We start from the raw sequence: 21,184 nt of genomic DNA, 5'->3' as shown, positions 1-21,184 counted from the left end.
GCTTAACTTTAATTATCATTTCAACAGGGAATTTCCATCACCACAATGGGATTAGAATTTTAGATTATTAAGGTCTGCCCTAATTGCACAATAAAGTTATGTAGACATACAAGTGTGAACAGATCACTACCAGTATTTGGTTGATGTTATACTATGTAGCCAGCATTTGAGTAAGAATATATAATTATGTTGACCAAATCACACACTAGAAATTGAAGGGACGGCGACGTTTCTGTCCTGCCTGGACCATTTTCAAGTACATTCACTTCCTTTCCTACCATCATCCTCTTCAGAAAAATAATCTTGTTTCTCTTCCTCCGCGCTCTACGCATCAGCGACCCTCAGGTTCTTGATTCTGAAATTTTCTTTATCTACAAATCATTCTCTCGCTCTGGTTACCCGTTTTATTTTATCAACTGTGTCTATTCCCAAGCTAAACGAAATTTCTTTCATCCTAAACCTACTTCCGACACAATTAGCACTGCTCTGCCTTCCCTTCATTTCTGAACTCAAAACTCCTACTAATACCTTTCGTCCTCTTGACATAAAGCTCGTCTTTCGACAAAATAACACTCTTCGTAGCAATCTAGTTCACACTGCTCCTCCTGCTTCTAATGCTGCTGGTGTTTACTCTATTCGCTGTTTGTTTTGTCCTCTCCAATACTTTAGTGAAACTGGCCGAACACTAAATGACAGACAAAAGGAACACAAAAGAAGAGTTAAGTCCACAGACACAAACAATGTTCTCTTCTGTCATGTTAGAGATCCTAATCATCCTATTTATTGGTCTTCCTCTAAAATAATCTTTCCTACCTCAACACAGACGCCGTCTTGTCGAACCGGCTCTGATACACAACCTAGTCCTGGCTTTGTTGCTGTTGACTCTTCCCTTTCACAGTATGTACTCAAATGGTCTACATTTTCTAACAAACGTGACCTAACGTAATCCTACCCTTCCTTTTATCTTTGTTTTTCTTTCTCTTACGATCCCTTTCTTATTCCTATTATTACACCCTTTATTACACCTTACCTTCCGTACCTTTTGCCTTGCTCTTATCTTCCTCTAAGATTTCCATCTCCTCATTTCTCACTTGCCTACTTAATGCCCTTGCCTCCCGCGTCTCATCCCAATCGACTTGATAATGGTCTAGGACGGACCGAAATGTCATCGTCGCTTAAATTTCTAGTGAGTGGTTTGGTCAACATTTTTCAGCCACGTTATTATGACTCATCATCTGAATATATAATTATACATGAATAAATGGATCCAGATAATATGTGCATAGAGATGATAGAGATGTTATTCTCACCTGACAATCACTGTAACGTCAGATTACAGGCCGAAGGCACAACTTGAGGATTCCTGAGGTCCCTTTCTGCCTCTTTAACTCAAACTTCAAGACATAGTCAATAATGATTATAAATTGTCAGGTGAAGGGCATTGTAGTTGCATAAGTATATCAAGTTAATATTAGGGAGAGAGGTAAAGTGTTCAGTCAATCCCTCTTATACCGACCCAATAACAGGGATTTAAGTATCCATATGATGCAGACGAAGGGCTGCTCGCTGCTCCAGCCCATTCTCCCATACGTTTCTAACGTACTAAACTGATAAACTAAATTACCTGAAATTACCCTACACGAGGACCCACTAACAGAAAACAGAGTACGAACATTTTGCGAGCCGCTACGATTTATAGTGCTTCAGTTTTTGGCGTAAGTAACTCTATGTCAAATTCCGATATAATTTTGGAGCAGCAAGCAACCCATTCCTTAACATTTTCTATGTTTACACATTTACCAGTGGTCATACTTATTAATAATTATCTTGATAACATAATTCTTTATAGTTTGATGATAAATTTAATGTGCTCATAATTTTGGTTATTGTGCAGCATTGAATTGTGTCAAATGTGAAAAGATTAAACTGTTTTAAATTTTAAATAATACAAATCGTGTTTGTCGTGATTCAATTGTTCACTTTATTTTATTAATTAGGCTATCATTCGGGTGTTAAAATATCCAAATTCAAGATATTGTATTGTGTTGATATTATTTAATGGTAAATCTTACTCTACCTGTTATTTCTCCCTACCATGTGGAAAAATCTTTCCCTCATTAGAAACTTATAGAAAGAGTTTACAAGATTTTTGTCACTTATGCTGTTTCTCAAATTTTTATTGACAATAAATTTTTTATTACTTTATATACAACAGTGGAAATATTTTTATCTTAAATTGTAACCTACTTATTGAATACTTGACCCTAAAACAATTATTTAACTTAAAGGTAAAAAGGGTAAATAATTGTTGGAGTAGTTGCCCAGTAGTACATGTTCTGCATCTACTACTTCTACAGACAAACTGACTTTTAACTCTGGGAGGCAGTAAAGTTGCTAGCTTTCTCACTCCGTGTAGCCAAGTATACTTTAACAGACACGTGTAGCTAAAATAACAGGTAACATAGCATGCATTATATATACCTAATAACAATGAAACATCTCCAGGTATGTAGTATATTGGCACCCACGAAAAACCACGTTACAAAGTATAATATTTCTGAAATCAGTGGTATACATCCGTCCCTTTAAACCACAGCTGGAAATATAGCAGAATTGCACCTTCAGCTGGTGTATGAAATTTCATGACAACTCTCTGTCGATCATTAAATTTAAGCTATATGGACATAGGGCACCTCTGTTTAATTACTTTATAACTCTTAAGGTATGGTAACTATGCTTACAAACTGCTTATGATCTATTGCACTAATCTCTGTGAATCACAAGAAAAACTACAACCTAATGCATGAAACATATCAAGACATTAGCCTAGTTTCTAGATACGTTATTACATAGACATATATCAGGATTTGTATGTTATTCCAAATTAGGTACTAACATTTCATAATGCTGCCATCACAAATAAGAATTAACTAATACATTCAATTCCCCATGTAAACTTAACACATTACATGCCTACTGGCCAATTTGCATATGCTGACTGTTTACTTAATCATAAACTTTCATTTGCATACTTAACATACCTCATGTGCTTTTGTAAGTAATCTGTTCTCATCTGGTGTGCAATTTCACCTACGTTAATGAGCCTTTGTTATTTTAAATTATGAAGAACAGCCTTGTTCATAACATGATAACACATACCTTGACGTGTTGGATAAGTTGAGGACAGAGTAGATGGAAACAGGTAGGCAGTTGTCCGGTCAGCAGGTGATGGATTAGCCGGTGATGAGTCACCAGATGATTGATCAGCCGGTGATGAGTCACCAGATGATTGATCAGCATGTGATGAGTCACCAGATGATGGATCAGCAGGCGATGGGTCAGCAGGTGATGGATCAGCAGGTGATGGGTCAGCAGATGATGGGTCAGCAGGTGATAGGTCAGCAGATGATGGATCAGCAGGTGATGAGTCATCAGATGCTGAATCTATTAGTATTTGGTCAACTCGTGTTGAAGTAGTTGATGCTGTATCAGCAGGTGCCATGTTAGCAGGCAGATGGTCAGTAGATAACGTTTCAACCGGCAAGATATCAGCAAGCACCGTGCCAACAGGCAGAGTGTTAGTAGGAACCATGTCAACAGTCACCATGCCATTAGGTACTGTGCCATCAGGCACCATATTAACAAGCTCGGTGTCAGCAGGGGCCGGGAGAGCCAGAGTGTCAGCAGGGGCCTGGAGAGCCAGAGTGTCAGCAGGGACCGGGAGAGGCAGGGTGTCAGCAGGGGCCGGGAGAGCCAGGGTGTGGACAAGAGACACCGTAGCAGCCATCACAATAAACAGCCGCAACACAGCAGAAGTCGTCACCAAACTCTGCCTCTTCCTCGCCCTGTTAATCCTGACTTTCTTGTTGTGTTGTTTCCTGTGGCCATTGTGGTGGTGTTGACTCATCTTTGGCTCTGGCCACAACTGCTGCTGCTGTAGAGTACTTATGGATGTGCAGCTTCTTCCTGTGATGCTGCTGCTGTTCTCACTCACTGCTCTGTCGCCTGGTCTTGCTACAGCTGCTGTACTCATCAGATACTGCTGTTGCTCTTAACAATGTTTTCACTGTAAAAGAAAAAGAGATAAAATATTGCAATTAAATCCAATTTGTATATCAATTGAAAATGCATAACGTATTGCAATGCAATAAGTTATGCATTTTATTAAAGTCTTTATTTCTTGGATATTTTGAACATTTCTTTGAATCAAGTTCCTCTTTGTACCATGACCATCCATAAATAGTACAGTTTTGCATCATGATCATCCCAGCCTATCTGGCGAGTACATCCTTGCATCGTGGCCATCCAAACCTGCCTGGAGAGTACATCCTTGGATCATGGTCATCCAAACCTGCCTGGCGAGTACATCCTTGGATCATGGCCATCCAAACCTGCCTGGCGAGTACATCCTTGGATCATGACCATCCAAACCTGCCTGGCGAGTACATCCTTGGATCATGGCCATCCAAACCTGCCAAGCGAGTACATCCTTGGATCTTGGCCAACCAAACCTGCCTGGCGACTATGTTGTATCCAGATTTTTTTTTTAATTAGTTAGTCTCTAGTCCATATTGGTCTCCGAATGCATGATAAAACTGATGAGTTAGCCAAAGTGTTTGCTCATAAAGAAGGAATTGATTACCATCTTGGACTGCCTTTGAGCAGCCTGAGGGCAGTAATATTCCGGGAACATAAAAAAATCTTGTAGACTTGAGGCAAAGTGAAATTCACACCAGTTGCTCCATCTATCATTATTCTATTATGCAGGAAGAACCGCACGTCTATGGGTCATCCAGTAAGGTAAGAAGACTTCTCGATGTTACCACTGATAGGCTTAGCTCGGCTACAAGTACCTCTGGGAGTTTGAAACATCTGCAGATGTAGATTTAACTAAATGTAAACTCTGTCAGCAGAACTACTCGCAATACTTTTCGTCATTATATAATGGAATGTGAAAAAATCGCGGAGTTCAGAGATAACACCTTCAACGGAGTCCAAGAAATGTGTAAGTACTTCATTCATAATGATGTACTGCTTAATCTTAGCGAAATATCCAAAATTTGTTTACTGTAGGGAAAACATGCCCATGACTGTAAAACTGCCGCCCAGTTGGGTGGGTGTGGAGCAAGGCTAGTAACTGTGTGACTCACCATAGATGTAGAGTGCCTTGTATAGTGACTGTTGTGAGCCTCTTGTTGAATCATTTGTGACATAAAATAGAGTATCGATATGTATATGTATTTGTGTAAATGTCTGTATATGTATGCACATGTGTATAAAACATTAACAAATGTTTAACTAGCTTCAACAAATTGTCACTTGTTTAGTTAACGAACTATGGGTTCCTGAATCTTTTATTTATTTATTTATGTATTTATTTATTTATTTATATATATACAAGAAAGTACATTGGGGGTTAACAGAGAACATACAGTTTAAGTTGAAATTACATTCTTGTAAAGCCACTAGCATGCATAGCGTTTCGGGCAAGTCCTTAAACTAACCTTAGAGCAAATCCTTAAACTAACAGATAATTTTTAGTGAACTAACAGTAAAATTGACAAATAATGTTTAAAGGTACTTTACATCTTTACTTTACAAGTACAGATGATTTTAAGTAGAATAATAACAGTAAAATTGAGAGAAAGAAAGTTACAGGTACATTGCAAGAATTTTTGACACAAAAGCAGATTAGAATAATACACAATAATAACAATACACAATAATGAACAAGGATTATTAGGTACAATTTGGAAAACATCTCAGGGTTATACATTGGTTCACTGAAGCACAATATGAGGATCATTACAAGAAATAATGCAGTAGAATATGTACTCAATACAATAACCTTGATATCAGATGATCTAAGATCACAATGGTAAAAAATATGTCATAGGTACAAAGAATGGGGATTGGGTAGCACTTGAAACAGAGCGACGATAAAGCTCTAGGTAGAAGACTATGAAGATGAAATTAGGTACTTTTTGGTTTTATTTTTGAATAAGGCAAAAGTTGGACAGCTTTTCAATTCATTAGGGAGTGAGTTCCATAGACTAGGTCCCTATATTTGCATGGAGTGTTTACACAGATTTAGTTTGACTCTGGGGATATCAAAGATATATTTATGTCTGGTGTGGTGATTATGTGTTCTATTACATCTGTCCAGGAAGAGTTTCAGAACAGGGTTTGCACTTAAAAAAAGGGTTTTATAAATGTAATTGACACAAGAGAATGTATGGAGTGAATTTATGTTTAGCATGTTTAGGTATTTAAACAGGGGAACTGTTTGTTGTCTGAAAGCAGAGTTTGTTATTATCCTGAGAGCAGATTTCTGCTGGGTGGTGATGGGCTTGAGATAGTTTGCAGAGGTTGATCCCCAAGCACAGATACCATAGGTAAGATAGGGATAGATAAATGCATAATAGAGTGAAAGGAGAGCAGAGTAGGGTACATAATATCTAATCTTAGAGAGTATAGCAACTGTTTTAGAAACCTTTTTAGTTATGTGTTGTATGTGGGTGCTGAAGATGAGTCTCTTGTCTAGGTATAGGCCAAGGAACTTTCCATCATTTTTATTGCTAATGGGTGTCATTAGCATCATTATCTATCTGAAGCTGAATGGAATTTGTTGATTTGCTTCCAAATAAGATGTAGTAGGTCTTTTCTATGTTTAGTGTGAGTTTGTTGGTTGACATCCATAAGTGGACTTTTTTTAATTCATTGTTTACAACATTATTTAATATGAGTGGGTTGGTGTCAGAGTAGATGAGAGTAGTATCATCAGCAAACAAAATAGGTTTAAGCATGTTAGAGACATTAGGCAGATCATTGAGATATATAAGGAACAGGAGGGGTCCTTGGATGCTGCCTTGTGGCACCCCTATGGTTAGTGGTAGAGTAGAAGAGGTTACATCATTGATGGCTACATATTCGTGTCTGTCACTATGATAAGATCGGATATAGTTCAGGGCAAGGCCATGGATTCCATAATGATGGAGTTTAAGTAAGAGGTAGTTATGGTTAACAGTATCAAAAGCCTTTCTCAGGTCAATGAAGAGTCCAATCGGAAACTCACTTTTGTCAAGGGCTGAGTAGATCAAGTAAAGCAGACTAACAATTGCATCATTGGTACTCTATTGCAGCGGAAGCCAAACTGACAGGGACTTAGTGCATTGAATTTTACGATATAAGAGTAGAGCTGTTTGTAAATACTTTTTTCAAATATTTTGGATAATAAAAGAAGATTTGATATGGGTCTGTAATTATTTATATCTACCGTGTTACCTCCTTTATGAACTGGCGTTACTCTAGCTTTTTTAAGGATGTCAGGGAAGGTATGACACTAGAGATTTATTGAACAGCTAAGTTATGGGTGGTGCAAAGGTATGGGAGACACTCTTGTATACCATCGTTGGTATTTCACTAATGTTCCCAGCTTTGTTTTTAGTGAGTGAATAATGGACACAACATCTGTAGGACTGATCGGTGAGAAGAGAAGAGAGTTTGGATAGCTACCTGAAAGATATGTGGTAACATGTGTCTGGGTGTGAGGGAATCTAGCCTCAGCAAGTTTTCCTAGTTTCTAGATTAGGCTAGTCGCTCTAGGGACTCTAGAAACTGAAGCTTTCAAACTAACATATACTTGTGGGGTGTTGAATGAAAGCTTATGTTAAGGACTGTCGTTTGGGCCTGGTTAGAGGCCTGTGATTGCTCTGTAGAGAGAATTACAGAAATTTCCCTGTTTCTGTGAAATAGGATGTGAGGTGAGAGTGAAGTGGTATGTGAGGTACTTCACTCTCAAACCGTTAGAGGTGGGGGGAAAGTGGGGTGACCGTTGCCCCCCCCCCCCCTCCCACCATGTGAGACAGTGCGCCCCTTGTCTTTAGGCCTCCTCCTCCTTGTGACGTCACGGGACGCCTGAGGGTGAGTGAGGCCTGTGATTGAGGTAGGCATGTCTGCTCCGAGCTGTGTTTTGGGCGCGAACAGCTGAGACTGGAAGCAGCATGAGGGAACAGTGCCGGCTTCGTGCTGATTGGTCAAGACAAAGTTGGGGGGGAGGTATGGGCATTTTGAGTTTCCTTAGCCCACGAAATCGTCAGTTTGAGCCAGGTAGCAGGTGGACGAGCACGTAGCTGGGTGGAGGGGGGAGACTCCCCACCTCCAGCCCCGTTAATTGCGGACGTTACCGTGTTGTCCAGCAGGGATGGCACTCCTACCATCCCGGGTTGTGTCTAGGACCAATTTTCGTGAAATTTGGGGCCGATGAGGTACGGAAGGACCAGTAAAATAGCCTCAGAGACAGTGGGCACCCATGAGGCAGTTGGCAGAGCCTCATGGTGTAACAGGTGGTTCAAATAACCTGTCTAGTGTTGATGGACAATTGGCGGAATACGGGCAGGGCCTCCTAGTGTAATTGTGGTGAGATTACAGGCCCCTGTTGGACTTTGAATTCCGCCAGGCGGCGTCAGTGTGGGGACGCCGCTGGCCATTGTCACCCCAGTGTAGAGCAAGGCAGGCTCTGGTTTGATGGAGTTGTTGGTGATTCCCCATCCACGTGTGTATGCCCAGGGGCCACCCTCAGGCCACCCCCAGGCCACCCGCGCGCCGGCTACCCCCCCCCTCCCCCTCTCAGCTCGGGAGGGGCGCTGTGGGCCACGAGGTGGCCACATGCCTTGGCCACCCCCTTGGGCCACTTGGCCACTTTCCCGGGACAGCCTAGGGCCACATCTTGTTGACACACGAGGAGCAAGCTAAGTGTTGACAGCCAGTGAGGTAGTGTCCTGGGAAATGAGTGAAATTAAAGGAAAACGTGAGTACAATAGTCAGTGTAACAGTGTCTCAGTTTTAGTGGAAATTAACGGTAAAGCTGTGTTGTCCCATAGCCCTGCCAGGCTAGGGAAGCAGCTGAGAGACAGCTGTCTGTAGCACATCCATGTGACTGGTTGAGAGTACCTGGAGATAGATGTTGTACACGACCACACTGTAGTTATATATATATATATATATATATATATATATATATATATATATATATATATATATATATATATATATACATATATATATATATATATATATATATATATATATATATATATATATATATGTATATATATATATATATATATATATATATATATATATATATATATATATATATATATATATATATATATATACATATATATATATATATATATATATATATATATATATATATATATATATATGTATATATATATATATATATATATATATATATATATATATATATTTATATATATATATATATATATATATATATATATATATATATATATATATATATATATATAAGTGTGTAGACTGACTCGAGTATGGACCGGTCAGTGTAGAGATTTACCATATAAGTGATCCAGCCTGTCGATTCTGTATATAATCGTTCAGACTTGATTAATGCCATAGAGTACCGCATATAAATTGTATCATTAGAGTTAGGCAGGCCAGGTTGCAGGGATGTCAGTGGGTACCCTGAGGTCTGTGTAGTTAGTTACATTTACCTGATGATATAATTTTCATTGATTATGTGAATGCCATTTCTATATGTTCATTTGCATGTTTATGTACTGTGTTGTGTGGTGAGACAGTAGATGTGATTGCTGACTGATGGCCTAATGATGTCATTAGCATGAGGGGTATGCTGACGGCATCATTATGTTGCAGGTTTGTGCAGTGTTGTTATCAGTTTATACGATATTATTGCCCTGGGAGCTGTGTTGAGGGTTTAAGGGACCTCTAGGATTATTCAGGGGAATTCACAGTACTTAATGAGAGCAGGAAGTTGATTGGTTAATTGCCTTGCTGAGGTAAGTGTGTGCTCACAGTAGTCCTTTGCAACGGTTGCAAGATAAGGGTGGCAGTAATATTGGTATACTCTTGTGTGTTGCACAACCATGTGTCATTATTGTGTGGGCACAGTAATTAACGAGTTGCAGTAGCCGCAACCGTATGTGGGCAGTGCATTTGCGTGGTTGCATGCCATTGTAGTGTGACCTATGTAACACTGGGGTTACTTTGTTTCTTTAAGTTGTGTTGAGGACTTAAGGATTCAGTGAGTTAATTAAGTAAGGGGTAGTTAACTGGATAAGGGGTGCACACTTATTGTGGAGTGAGTGAGGGCTGTTATGAGAGAGAACAGCGTTGAGCTTGAGTGAGATACGTCTCGGGAGCAATTAATTGTCCGTGTGACAACTAATTGACCACTCTAGCTAATTATGTATTTAGTCTTCTCATCATGAATTCACGTAGTGGGGGAGATCTGTCAGAGTCTGTCAGTATTTGTGTTAACGTAATTTGCTCGAAACTAATTACCTTTCTGGGGTATAGCAATTAGTGGCTCATGTTAATTAGTGGAGTAATTAACGTCTGGAGGGCTCAGATGACTCGGTAAAGCGAGGTCATGGAGCTAGCATAAATTATTGTATTAATCATATCCTGTATGAGGACAGTGGATTAATGGCACTCTTGTTAATTAGGGGTAATTAACTCCTTTCCCGTGAATTCACAGTGTTTGATGAGACCTGCTTAGGCAGTGCGGAGTGAGACGTATTTATGGATGATTAATTATCAGTCCTGGTGACAGTTAATTAATTGCTCGGAGTTAATTGGGGTAATTAACACTCACTAGTAATTTTTTGACACAGACTGTTGAGAAGCTACCAAGTAAGGGTAGGCTTAGTTAACGTAACTCAATGGGGATGTAATTAGTGGTCCGTTTGACCTTAATTGAGGATTACTCACTGAATACTTGCAAGGAGTCAAGTGTGATGTAATATAAGTTTGAGTTATTGTTAACAAGAGAGACAAGTGTTAATGATTAACGTAGAGTATCATCATGTTGTTGTCTAGTGTGAGACAATTGTTTGTGATTACCGTAGTACTTTGTTGCTGACTGCTGTGATCAGTCAATTAACGTAATTAATCACTTAAGGCAATTTCTTTTGGTTGTCGTCTGGTGACGAGAGTAGAGTAATCTAGGGATTTGTGGAGCTGTGTCCCAGAATCCCGCCTTGCCTGTCTTTGGTACTGTTTACAATGCAACTCCTTGTAGGGAGTTGCAAAGAGTGTTCACACTGGGTTGTGATAGGGGGGGGAGTCACTGTTGGACTACCCGCCTAGTTTCGTGGGTCTCTCCTGGGGGGCGGAAGGACCCCTAAGCTTGTGATTATAGTAGCTGTCAGGGAAACCGAGACACTATTGATTGCATGCTTGTGTCTTCAGTGGATATCTTTCATTTGTTCAGTTAGTTCATGTTGTCAGCTCGAAGTGTCAGCAAGATGGAGCCTGCTGTCACTTCTCGAGGGGCTGTTAAATAGCTGTGTTGCAAATGCCACTTGATGGCCAATAACGTAACCATTCGCTGTGGTGTAACTTAGTCTGTGATATTTTTCTTTGATTTGCAATATTGCGTCATCAGTGGGCACACCTGTGTTCAGGTTAGTTCAGTATGCAGCCTCACAGCAAGGGTTGCTATTTAGCTGTTTGTTATCGTGCCACTGGATGACAATAACGTAACGTAAACTCGGTAATGTAGTAGTTAGTCTCTTGTTATCAATAAATTGTTATGTTATAGAAAACGGTCTTTGATGTCAACCCTTCAACCATATTATTCCACCATATTTCTGCATATTACGATTAAATGTTGATGTGATCTTGATACGACGGCTGTTCTTGGGAATTCGAATTCCAATTCATAGCGCCACATCAAATATAAATATTTGATTGTGAGAACCCGTCGGTTACCCTTTATTAGTTTTAACGTCCTGTTTAACTAGGAGGAGCCAGCGGCCTATTGTGGACAGGTTTTCACCCCTAGTGGTGGAGGCCTGGCGGTTTGCTCCCGCTTTTCCTTTTTCTATTGGACTCATGCTTAACTGCCGATAGCAGCCTTTAATCTTGTAGTCAACCTCCTAAGGGAGGTAGGCGTAGAAAAAAATCTCACACTGGGTCTGTGGGATTTTTCGGGCAAGGTTAGCACCAATCGATGACAGGAAGCTATTACATTCAGTTGCTGTTTTAAGGTCTATTGCTGATGTATAACCATCCTTGGAAATTTTTTCTTGTTATGTAAATGTTGTTTACCTATTGGAATGTTAGAGATCGCTCTCCATGTGCTTTTCATATTGCCTTTTGCTTCTTTGAATCAATTCCCATAATAGGAATGCTTTGCTCTTCTTATTATACTGGTGAGCAATGACGAGTACCTCTCCAAGATGACCTAGACAAACTGAACGAATGGTCCAACAAATGGCTGTTAAAGTTCAACCCGAGTAAATGCAAAGTAATGAAACTAGGAAGTAGAAACCGGAGGCGAGACACAGGATACAGAATAGGAGATGAAGTTGTTAATGAAAGGGAAAGAGAGAAAGATCTAGGAGTTGATATCACACCAAACTTGTTTCTTGAAGCCCACATAAAAAGAATTAAGTATGCGGCTTATGCGAGGTTGGCTAACATCAGAACAGCCTTCAGGAACCTGTGTAAGGAATCATTCAGAATCTTGTACACCACATACATAAGACCAATCCTGGAGTATGCGGCCCCAACATAGAGCCCGTACCTTGTCAAGCACAAGACGAAGCTGGAAAGGGTTCAAAGGTATGCCACTAGACTAGTCCCAGAATTAAGAGGCATGAGTTACGAGGAAAGGCTGCAGGAAATGCACCTTACGACACTGGAAGACAGAAGAGTAAGGGGAGACATGATCACTACCTATAAAATCCTCAGGGGGGATCGACCGGGTAGACAAGGATAAACTATTCAACACTGGTGGGACGCGAATAAGGGGACACAGGTGGAAACTGGATACCCACATGAGCCACAGGGACATTAGAAGGAACTAATGTCTTTTCAGTGTCAGAGTAGTTAACAGATGGAATGCATTTGGCAGTGATGTGGTGGAGGCTGAATCCATAGACACTTTTTAATGTAGATATGACAGAGCCCAGTAGGCTCAGGAATTTGTACACCAGTTGATTGACAGTTGAGAGGCAGGACCAAAGAGCCAAAGCTCAAACCCCGCAAGCACAAATAGGTGGGTACACACACACAGCAACTCAAGGGAATCAAGGGAAGGGAATCAATTCTCAAGGGAATTGATAGGGTAGATAAAGACAGGCTATTTAACACAAGGGGCACACGCACTAGGGGACACAGGTGGAAACTGAGTGCCCAAATGAGCCACGAAGATATTAGAAAGAACTTTTTTAGTGTCAGAGTGGTTGACAAATGGAATGCATTAGGAAGTGATATGGTGGAGGCTGACTCCATACACAGTTTCAAGTGAAGATATGATAGAGCCCAATAGGCTCAGAAACCTGTACACCTGTTGACTGACGGTTGAGAGGTGGAACCAAAGAGCCAGTGCTCAACCCCCGCATGTACAATTAGGTGAGTACAGCCACACACACACAGCCACACACGTCAGCCACACACACACACACACACACACACACACACACACACACACACACACACAGATATACTATATACCGTGGATACTAGAAGAAGCAGCGCAGGCCCTCAGAATGAGTCACTTATGTCGGGAGAATTGCCCAGTTGCTGGAAGAAGGCAAATGTCGTGCCGATCTTCAAGAAAGGTGATAGGGAGGAGGAACTTAACTATAGACCTGTATCACTGACAAGCATCCTCTGTAAAATACTGGAAAGAATAATTAGGCTACGGCTGGTTGCACACCTGGAGAACATTAGGTTTGTGAACAAACATCAACATGGGTTCTGGACAGGGAAATCGTGCCTAACAAACCTTCTTGAATTCTATGATAAAATAACGAGGATAAGACAGGTCAGAGATGGTTGGGCAGACTGTATATTTCTGGATTGCCAAAAAGCCTTTGATACAGTACCGCACATGAGACTGCTGTTCAAGCTCGAGAGGCAGGCGGGGATGGGGAAAAGGTCCTAGCATGGATAAGGAACTACCTAATAGGAAGGAGCCAAAGAGTTACGGTAAGGGGCGAGAAGTCGGACTGGCGAACAGTAACAAGTGGAGTACCACAAGGATCGGTACTGGGACCAATTCTATTTCTTGTATATGTTAACGACATGTTTACAGGCGTAGAGTCCTACATGTCGATGTTTGCGGATGACGCAAAGTTGATGAGAAGAGTTGTGACAGATGAGGATTGCAGGGTCCTCCAAGAGGACCTGAACAGGTTGCAGAGATGGTCAGAGAAATGGCTACTGGAATTCAACACGAGCAAATGTAAAGTTATGGAAATGGGACTAGGAGATAGATCAAAGAAACAGTACACAATGAAGGGGAACAGCCTACCTGTGACGATGCGCGAAAGAGACCTGGGTGTGGACTAACACCTAATCTTTCTCCTGAGGCACATATAAATAGAATAACGACAGCAGCGTACTCAACACTGGCAAAAGTTAGAACATCATTCAGAAGCCTAAGTAAGGAGGCATTTAAGGCGCTTTAAACTGCCTACGTGAGGCCAGTCTTAGAGTATGCTGCCTCATCATGGAGTCCCCATCTAAAGAAGCATATAATGAAACTGGAAAAGGTTCAGAGGTTTGCAACGAGACTCGTCCCAAAGCTACGAGGGATGGGCTATAAGGAGCGCCTGATGGAACTGTGCCTTACGACACTAGAAAGAAGAAGGGAGAGGGGGGATATGATAGGAACGTATAAAATACTCAGAGGGATTGACAGAGTGGACATAGACGAAATGTTCACACGGAAGAGTAACAGAACGAGGGGACATGGATGGAAGCTTGAAACTCAGATGAGTCACAGAGATGTTAGGAAGTTTTCTTTTAGCGTGAGAGTAGTGGGAAAATGGAATGCACTTCAGGAACAGGTTGTGGAAGCAAATACTATTCATAATTTTAAAACCAGGTATGATAGGGAAATGGGACAGGAGTCATTGCTGTAAACAACCGATGCTCGAAAGGCGGGATCCAAGAGTCAATGCTCGATCCTGCAGACACAACTAGGTGAGTACACACACACATACAGGAGTGTGTGTGTGTGTGTGAGTTTGGGAGCCGGTGGCCGAGCGGACAGCACGCTAGGCACGTGACCCTGTGGTCCCGGGTTCGATCCCGAGCGGCGGCGAGAAACGATGGGCAGAGTTTCTTTCACCCTATGCCCGTGTTACCTAGCAGTAAATAGGTACCTGGAATTTAGTCAGCTGTCACGGGCTGCTTCCTGGGGGTGTGTGTGTGGTGTGGAAAAAAATAGTAGTTAGTAACAGTTGATTGACAGTTGAGAGGCGGGCCGAAAGAGCGGAGCTCAACCCCCGCAAGCACAACTAGGTGAATACAATTATGTGAATACACGCACACACAGGCACACGTTCTGTGCCATCAGGCCACCAGACTCGTCCCGGAACTGAGAGGAATGAGCTACGAGGAAAGGCTTAAGGAGCTGAACCTCACATCCCTGGAAAACAGAAGAGTAATGGGAGACATGATAACCACCAGGGGAATTTCTCAGGGGAATTGACAGGGTGGACAAAGACAAACTCTTCAGCACGGGTGGGACACGAACAAGGGGACACAGGTGGAAACTTAGTACCCAGATGAGCCACAGAGACGTTAGAAAGAATTTTTTCAGTTTCAGAGTAGTTAATAAATGGAATGCATTAGGAAGTGATGTGGTGGAGGCTGACTCCATACACAGTTTCAAATGTAGATATGATAGAGCCCAGTAGGCTCAGGAATCTGTACACAAGTTGATTAACAGTTGAGAGGTGGGACCAAAGAGACAAAGCTCAACCCCCGCAAGCACAATTAGGTGAGTACACCCTCTCTCCCTCACCATAACCCCTCCAAAACATATACACACAGGCTACCACCAACTCATCACCTCAAGACATTGAGTCACCAACCCTTCTCAAACAGCCCACACACACACACACGTGTATCACTCGTGCGTGCGAGTGTGCGTGCGGACCAAAGAGCCAGAGATCAACCCCCGCAAACACAACTAGGTGAGTGCATACAGGATTTGGTACCTAGGTGATAGGTTTGACCATACTAATATCAGCCACCCTCCTCTCCCTCTCCCTTCTCACTCTCTCACTCACACTGTATCACTGCATATCTATCTATCTATCTATCTATCTATCTATCTATCTATCTATCTATCTATCTATCTATCTCTCTCTCTCTCTCTCTCTCTCTCTCTCTCTCTCTCTCTCTCTCTCTCTCTCTCTCTCTCTCTCTCTCTCTCTCTCTCTCTCTCTCTCTCTCTCTCTCTCTCTCTCTCTCTCTCTCTCTCTCTCTCTCCTTTCTCCTCTCTCTCTCCTCTCTCTCTCTCTCTCTCTCTCTCTCTCTCTCTCTCTCTCTCTCTCTCTCTCTCTCTCTCTCTCTCTCTCTCTCTCTCTCTCTCTCTCTCTCTCTCTCTCTCTCTCTCTCTCTCTCTCTCTCTCTCCTACTCTCTGTCGGAAAATCCGACACTATTTAATAATAATATCATACAGACAGATAATATTGCTGTGTTGTATAAACAAGTTACCCATAGAAAATGTAAATTGTAGTGGAATTTCCGTCTATAGAAAACGGGATATCATTACCACATACTATTATAAATTCACCACCTATTATGGTGGGAATTATTCTTAAGTACATAGTGTTTGGACTTTACCATCATAAAAACATCTCATATAAATTAACTTAATTATCAGAATTAAAATAGAGTAAATGTGACCCTTCTATCACTTACTGTCATCTGGACAATGTAGACCAGTGGCGTCAGGGAGGAGGGAGTGGTCAGCATTGTTATTATAATTAGACCAGAGTCGTGGAGCAAATTCAGCTCCTATAAATTCTCTTGGACGAAGTGTTATGGAAGATCAGAGTAGTAATCTGCCATCATCAACACGCTGTCATCAATCTCAAGGGAAGTGTCTTTCCGAAACCCGTTTATCTTTCATTTATGGCCATTAATGTATGTAGATATAGGGTGAGCAAGTTAGATCATAAATGATCGACTCAAACAAGGTAATTAAGCCCAGGTCTTCATGGTTCCTTGTACAGTGTTTTCTCTGATATAGCTGTCATATATTAGGATTCTGGCTTTACAGCTAGCGCCCTTTTGACAGGTCAAGACGAGGAAGCATGCTTTGTGTACCAGTTACTGGGTGATGGAAGCTACCTCACACGAGGGAAAATGTGGTGTCTACATCCTGGTTATATCTGGTGGACTAAGGCCTGCTGTACAATAAGATAAGGAACCTCTTCAATGTGTAGTTAATACTGTAGTTTGATTGGCTGCTTATATATATAAATTTAATATAAACCCCCACCCCTAATGTGTAGAGGATTGATTTGTGAGATTATTGTAGAAATACAGTCCACTTATCATCATACCAATTGCTATCGAAGTATACAAATTAACGTCAATATAAATTCTATATAAATTCATATAAATTAAATAAATATAAATCTCACAGGTCGGTTACCACACTCTCTCTCTCTCTCCTACTCTCTCTTTCCTACGCTCTCTCTCCTACTCTCTCTCTCCTACTCTCACTCTCCTACTCTCTCTCTCCTACTCTCTCTCTCCTACTCTCTATCTCCCTCTCTCTCCCTCTCTCTCCCTCTCTCTCCCTCTCTCTCTCTCTCTCTCTCTCTCTCTCTCTCTCTCTCTCTCTCTCTCTCTCTCTCTCTCTCTCTCTCTCTCTCTCTCTCTCTCTCTCTCTCTCTCTCTCTCTCTCTCTCTCTCTCTCTCTCTCTCTCTCTCTCTCTCTCTCTCTCTCTCTCTCTCTCTCTCTCTCCTACTCTCTCTCTCCTACTCTCTCTCTCCTACTCGCTCTCCTACTCTCTCTCTCTCTCTCTCTCTCTCTCTCTCTCTCTCTCTCTCTCTCTCTCTCTCTCTCTCTCTCTCTCTCTCTCTCTCTCTCTCTCTCTCTCTCTCTCTCTCTCTCTCTCTCTCTCTCTCTCTCTCTCTCTCTCTCTCTTGCTCTCCCATCTCCCTCCCTCCATCTTCTCTCCTTTTCACTCAACCTCTTGTTCCATTTCTCACTTTGGCCCCCATGAACTCCCCTCCCCCTCACCTCTCTTGCTTCTCTAGATCTCACCCTCATTCTCACCCCCCCTTCTCTCTCAACCCCCCTCTCTCATTCTCTCTCTCATCCCCTCTCTCTCTCCAACTCTATCAAGATATAGAAAGAACAGGGACAAACATGGCAGCGAGGACTTCCAAGGGAACAGGAAAAAGTCAATGTGACCAAATGAAGGGAGCTTTTTCCCAGGATTTGGAGGATATCAGAAGAGAGATGAAGGAAATGAATAATACAATAAGCAACCTGCAAAGCGAGCTGACAGCAGCAAAGGAGGAGATTAAAACCCTTAAAGAGAACCATACTGAGACGGAGGCTCAGATAATCATTCAAAGAGAAGATGAAAATAATACATTGGAAGGGACTGCCATAGTACAAGCAACATTTGCAGAAATGCTAAAAGAGAACAAGGAAGTATTGTCCACAGTGAGGGAGGTAGCCATGGAAGCAGCCACTTCACAGGAAGCAGCAAAGCCCTCTAGTCAGCTGCTGGAAAGAAAAATATTAGTTGTAGCTGTGGGTATTGAAGATCAGGAAGGCTCTAATAGGACAGAATGGAACGATAAGGACAGAGAAGCAATAATTGAAATACTAAGGAGGCTAGAGATGGAAGGGACTGAACATAAAATTGAGAAGGTTTTCAGGATGGGCTGGTACAACAAGGACAGAAACCGTGTGATAATGATAGTGTTTGCAAACGAGGCCACAAAGGAGAAGATTCTAACAAGGAAGAGCCACCTGCAGTATGTGGAAGAATTAAAAAAAGTATTCCTCCAGGGGGACATTATGAGGGAGGAGAGAGCCATGACTGCAGAAGCAAGGAAGAAGCGCAGGGCGAGAGGAGAAAACCAGGAAAACACAGGTCCCAACACAACATCTCCAGAGGTGAGGGAGGAACCCACAACCAGCAACCCAGTAACACCAGAGGGAAGGGTAACTCCACCACCCTCCTCTGCATAGAAACCTCCCCCTACCCTGAACCCTCCCTGCCCCCACTCAAATGTTCAGTCAACTCTCCCTACCCCCCCCCCCACCCCATCCCACCCTGCTACCCCTCTTCTACTCCCACCAAGTCCCCCTTTCCCCCACTGTCCTCCCTCCCCCTTCATCCCATACCCTCTCTGTCCCCCCTTCACTAGACCCCCACCCCTCACACCAGTATCCTCTGAGACCCCATCCTACATCTCACGCCTATGGAACAGCTTCCCCCATCAGCAGAACGCTCACCAAGAAGGGAACATGAGAAGGAACAGAAGAAAGTGAGTCTCAAGGCAATGCACACGAACATAGATGGGATTACAAATAAAACAAATGAACTTGGAGAATGGGTACTTGAAAAAAAAACAGACATAATAGCACTCACAGAAACAAAGCTAACGAAAACCATAACAAATGCAGTGTTTCTACAGGACTACTGTGTTGTGAGGAAAGAGGGAGAAGGAAGAAGAGATGGTGGTGTAGCTCTGCTGGTAAGAAAAGGCTAGGATTTTGAGGAGATGGGTATTCAGGGCTGTGAAGGTTTCAGTGACTACATAACAGGTTCCATAGCAACTGGAGGACAAAAAATTATAGTTGCAGTCGTATATAACCCACCACCAAATGACAGAAGTCCCAGACAGGAATATGACAGAAAGAACATGGCCATCATTAACATAATAGAGAAAAAAGTGTCTCTCACTAGTACGAATGGATGTGGACTACTAATCATGGGGGACCTCAACCACGGAAAGATAAATTGGGAGAACAGAGACCAGCATGGAGAGCTAAGATACATGGAGAGCTAAGCTGCTGGACGTAGCAACAAGAAACTTTCTAAGTCAACACATCAAGGAACTGACAAGAATGACAGGAGAGGATGAACCTGTTATGCTTGATCTGATATTTACCCTCAATAAGTGGGATATAAGGGAAGTTAAGATGGAAGCCCCCTTGGGAATGAGTGATCACAGTGTATTGATCTTTGAGCACTTGGTGGAGCTAGGATTTATCTCCCCCCAAAAAGAACTAGAAAACAAAAGGCTGGCGTACCGAAAGGAGAATTTTTCGGTGATGAGAAGTTTCCTATGGGATATACCATGGGACACAAACCTCAGAGCTAAGTCTGTACAAGACATGATGGACTATGTCACCTAAAAGTGTCAGGAGGCAGTAAACAGGTTTATCCCGGCCCAAAGGGAAAAATCCGAGAAGCAAAAGAAGAATCCATGCTTTAACAGGGCATGTATGGAAGCAAAGGAACTGAACAAAAGGGCGTGGAGGAACTTTCGAAATAACAGAACACCAGAAAGCAGAGAGAGAGAGAGAGATACCAGAGAACCAGGACTGAGTATGTTAGTGTGAGAAGGGAAGCAGAGAAAAATTATGAAACTGATATAGCAAGCAAAGCCAAGACCGATCCAAAGCTACTCCACAGTAACACCAGGAGGAAAACAACAGTGAAAGAATAGGTAATGAAACTTAGAACAGGCGAGGACAGGTATACAGAGAATGACAAAGAGTTGTTATGAAGAACTCAACAAGAGGGTTCCAGGAGGTCTTCATTATAGAACTTGGTGAGATCACTGCGCTAGAAGAGGGGGAAGTAAACCAGGCGGCCTATGAAGGGTTCGAAATTACGAGATATGAGGTCAGGAGACACATGTTGGATCTGGATGTGAGAAAGGCTGTTGGTTCAGACGGGATCTCACCATGGGTATTGAAAGAGTGTGCAGAGGCACTCAGCTTGCAACTCTCCATAGTGTATAGTAGGTCACTGGAGACGGGAGACCTACCAGAAATATGGAAGGCGGCTAATGTGGTCCTAATATACAAAAAGGGTGACAGGCAAGAGGCACTGAACTACAGACCAGTGTCTTTGACTTGTATACAATGCAAAGTTATGGAGAAGATCGTGAGATAAAATCTAGTAACACATCTGGAGAGAAGGGACTTCGTGACAAATTGCCAACATGGGTTCAGGGAGGGTAAATCTTGCCTTACTGGCTTAATAGAATTCTACGATCAGGTGACAAAGATTAAGCAAGAAAGAGAAGGCTGGGCGAACTGCATTTTTCTGGACTGTCAGAAAGCCTTTGTCACAGTACCCCATAATAGGCTGGTACATAAGC

At 42.1% G+C, this 21,184-nt stretch overlaps 1 protein-coding gene across 1 annotated transcript in view; it reads right to left on the bottom strand.

Moving 5' to 3' along the window:
• Positions 1 to 2,247: 2,247 nt before the first annotated feature.
• LOC138367847 (mucin-7-like) overlaps positions 2,248 to 21,184 on the bottom strand; it is a 72,585-nt gene continuing 53,648 nt past the window's right edge. Inside the window, exons 2-3 of the mRNA XM_069329830.1 lie at positions 3,160 to 4,066; positions 2,248 to 2,264 (exon numbers count right to left, since the gene is read on the bottom strand). Of these exons, the coding sequence (XP_069185931.1) occupies positions 2,248 to 2,264; positions 3,160 to 4,033 (891 nt within the window). The 5' untranslated portion in view covers positions 4,034 to 4,066. The remainder of the gene's footprint in view (positions 2,265 to 3,159; positions 4,067 to 21,184) is intronic.

The sequence above is a fragment of the Procambarus clarkii genome, chromosome 23, assembly GCF_040958095.1.
Source record: "Procambarus clarkii isolate CNS0578487 chromosome 23, FALCON_Pclarkii_2.0, whole genome shotgun sequence".
Lineage (NCBI taxonomy): Eukaryota > Metazoa > Arthropoda > Malacostraca > Decapoda > Cambaridae > Procambarus > Procambarus clarkii.
This window is presented reverse-complemented; position numbering and strand designations above follow the sequence as displayed.